At 37.0% G+C, this 2,431-nt stretch overlaps 1 protein-coding gene across 1 annotated transcript in view; it reads left to right on the top strand.

Annotated features, from left to right (window-relative positions):
• The first annotated feature begins 393 nt into the window (after positions 1–393).
• PNLIPRP3 (pancreatic lipase-related protein 3) overlaps positions 394–2,431 on the top strand; it is a 37,179-nt gene continuing 35,141 nt past the window's right edge. Inside the window, 2 exon segments of the mRNA XM_012663873.1 lie at positions 394–493; positions 1,415–1,569. Of these exon segments, the coding sequence (XP_012519327.1) occupies positions 394–493; positions 1,415–1,569 (255 nt within the window).

Genomic DNA, 2,431 nt, shown 5'->3' with positions numbered 1-2,431 from the left:
TAATTACAGCATGCTAGTTGGCTGAAGGCAAAAATACTTATCTAGTTATAATAATATAAGTTCTGTTTATTGATTTTCAACTTTTTAGAGCCAGCCTACAAAGCATGGAAAGCTTAGTTATGACTATAGAACAAAGTCTGAATATTATCCATCCTGACAGCGTGAAAGTGAAAGTGCAGCTGACAGACCTTGGAAAATGAAAAGGAGGAAGAGAAGGAGAGGCGGGTTCACTAAAAACTTCCTCTTGCAAAGGTGGGGAGTCAAGTTATAAGGAATATGAGGTATGAATCAAAAATAGAAGATTTAAATTTATAATTGAAGCCAATAAATGAACTAAAAACAGAGTCATTGACTATATTGGAGGAAAAGATGAGACAAAGTGGAGAGTGGGCCATGCTGGGTTATGGAGTTGTTGTCTCTCAGCTTCAAGCCGCCCTTCTGGCTGGGTTCTGCTGGGGCTGGGACACAGCCAACGCCCTCCTAACAACTGTGGGTTTTTGGTTTCTTTTCTTTTCCTTTATACTCTGCCAAGACTCAGGAAACTGATTGTGGTTTTGATTTGCATTTCCACGATGATTAGTGATGTTGAGCACATTTTCATATACCTGTTGGCCTGAAAAAAATCTATTCAGGTTCTTTGCCTGTTTTTTAATTTGGTTATTTGCTTTTTTGTTATTAAGTTGTATGAATTTCTTATGTGCTTTTTTCATAGGTATAGAAAAGAACAATCCTAAAATTCATATGAAATCACAAAAGACCCCAAATAGCCAACAACGCAATCTTGACAAAGAAGAACAAAGCTGGAGGCTACACACTTCCTGATTTAAAACTATATTACAGAGCCATAGTAATAAAGACAGTATAGTACTGGCATAAAACAGACACATAAACCAGAACAGAATAGGGAGCCCAAAAACACACTCATGCATATACGGTCAACTCATCTTTGACAAGGATACCAAGAATATACAATGGAGAAAGGATAGTCTCTTCAATAAATGGTGTTAGGAAAACTAAATATCCACATGCGAAAGAATGGAATTGGACCCTTATCTTATGTTACACACAAAAATTAACTTGAAATGAATTAAAGACTTAAATGTAAGACCTGAAGCCATAAAAATCCTAGAAAACGACAGAGGGAAAATGCTCCTTGACACAAGTCATAGCAACGAATTTTTGGATATGACACCAAAAGCACAGGAAACAAAGGACTACATCAAACTAAAAAGCTTCTGCACAGCAAGGAAAATAATCAACAAAATGAAAAGGCAAACGATAGAATAGGAGAAAATATCTGCCAGTCATATATCTTATTAATGTCCAAAATTAAAGACTAACTTTCATAGTGGAAAATACAGCCTCTCTCTGGGCCCGCTTCCTGTATTACTGACACTCCATCTTTTTGCTGCAGGAAAAGAAGTTTGCTATGAAAGTGTAGAGTGTTTTAAGGATGATTTACCATGGACCAGGATTTTGTCAACAAAGTTGGGAGATTTACCCTGGTCTCCAGAGAAGATAAACACTCACTTTCTGCTCTACAGTATATATAATCCCAAAATCTATCAGGTAAGCAAACTTGCTGCCTTCACACATATATTATTGTATGATACAAGATGTAGCTATAGATACAAAAAACAGATACAGTAACCTATTCTGGCATAAACTACTAATTTAAAGGCAAATAATTCTTTTTATCATTGTAATCCAGAATTTTCCCCGTATTATTTATCTTAGTATTTAAATGTGAAGATTGCTTTGAATATGTTGCTTCATATGAGATGAATTTGATATTATGTTCAGTTAATGTACTGATTGAAATTTCCATGGGTAAGATTGTAAATAAGCAACAGCATCTGTTATATATTGAATTGAATAAACAAGACAATGTCTTAAATTTATTATGTTAGGGGAAATGGGGTATGTAAACAAATACCTTTATTGCAACACGAATTATGATCTATGGTATAAGATGCAAATAAAAGACTTTGGGAACAAAGTAAAGAAGAATTTGCCTTCACCTTGGGGCTGGTGCTGGGACCAGGCTTTGAGGAGAACACATATTTGAGGTGTATCCTGAAGAATGGGCAGGATTCTCACAAGCAGAGATAAGCAGGGACATGGCAAAGGAAATGGGATGAACACAAAGGAGAGGAACTACGGGGCCTGTTTGATGAATGACAACAGTCTGGGTTAGGTTGGGGACAGGGAGGAAGGCCTAAAAAGGAAAGTTAGAGAAGTAGTTTATGGATAAATTGTATAATTCCTTCCTGTGGAGTTTGTACTTCATCCTGTGAGCCATGAGGCACCATTGAGAGCTTTTAAGAGATGCTTTAGGGCAGTTACTCTGGCTGCAGTGTACTCTCTTGCCCAGAGCTGGGAGAGAGTAAAGGTGACTGCAAGACCATGTAGAACTGTGCTGTCCAACGCA

The sequence above is a fragment of the Propithecus coquereli genome, unplaced genomic scaffold, assembly GCF_000956105.1.
Source record: "Propithecus coquereli isolate 6110/MARCELLA unplaced genomic scaffold, Pcoq_1.0 Scaffold84, whole genome shotgun sequence".
NCBI classification, from domain to species: Eukaryota; Metazoa; Chordata; class Mammalia; order Primates; family Indriidae; genus Propithecus; species Propithecus coquereli.
The sequence above is the reverse complement of the archived record's forward strand: the minus strand, read 5'-3'. Positions and strand labels throughout refer to the sequence as shown.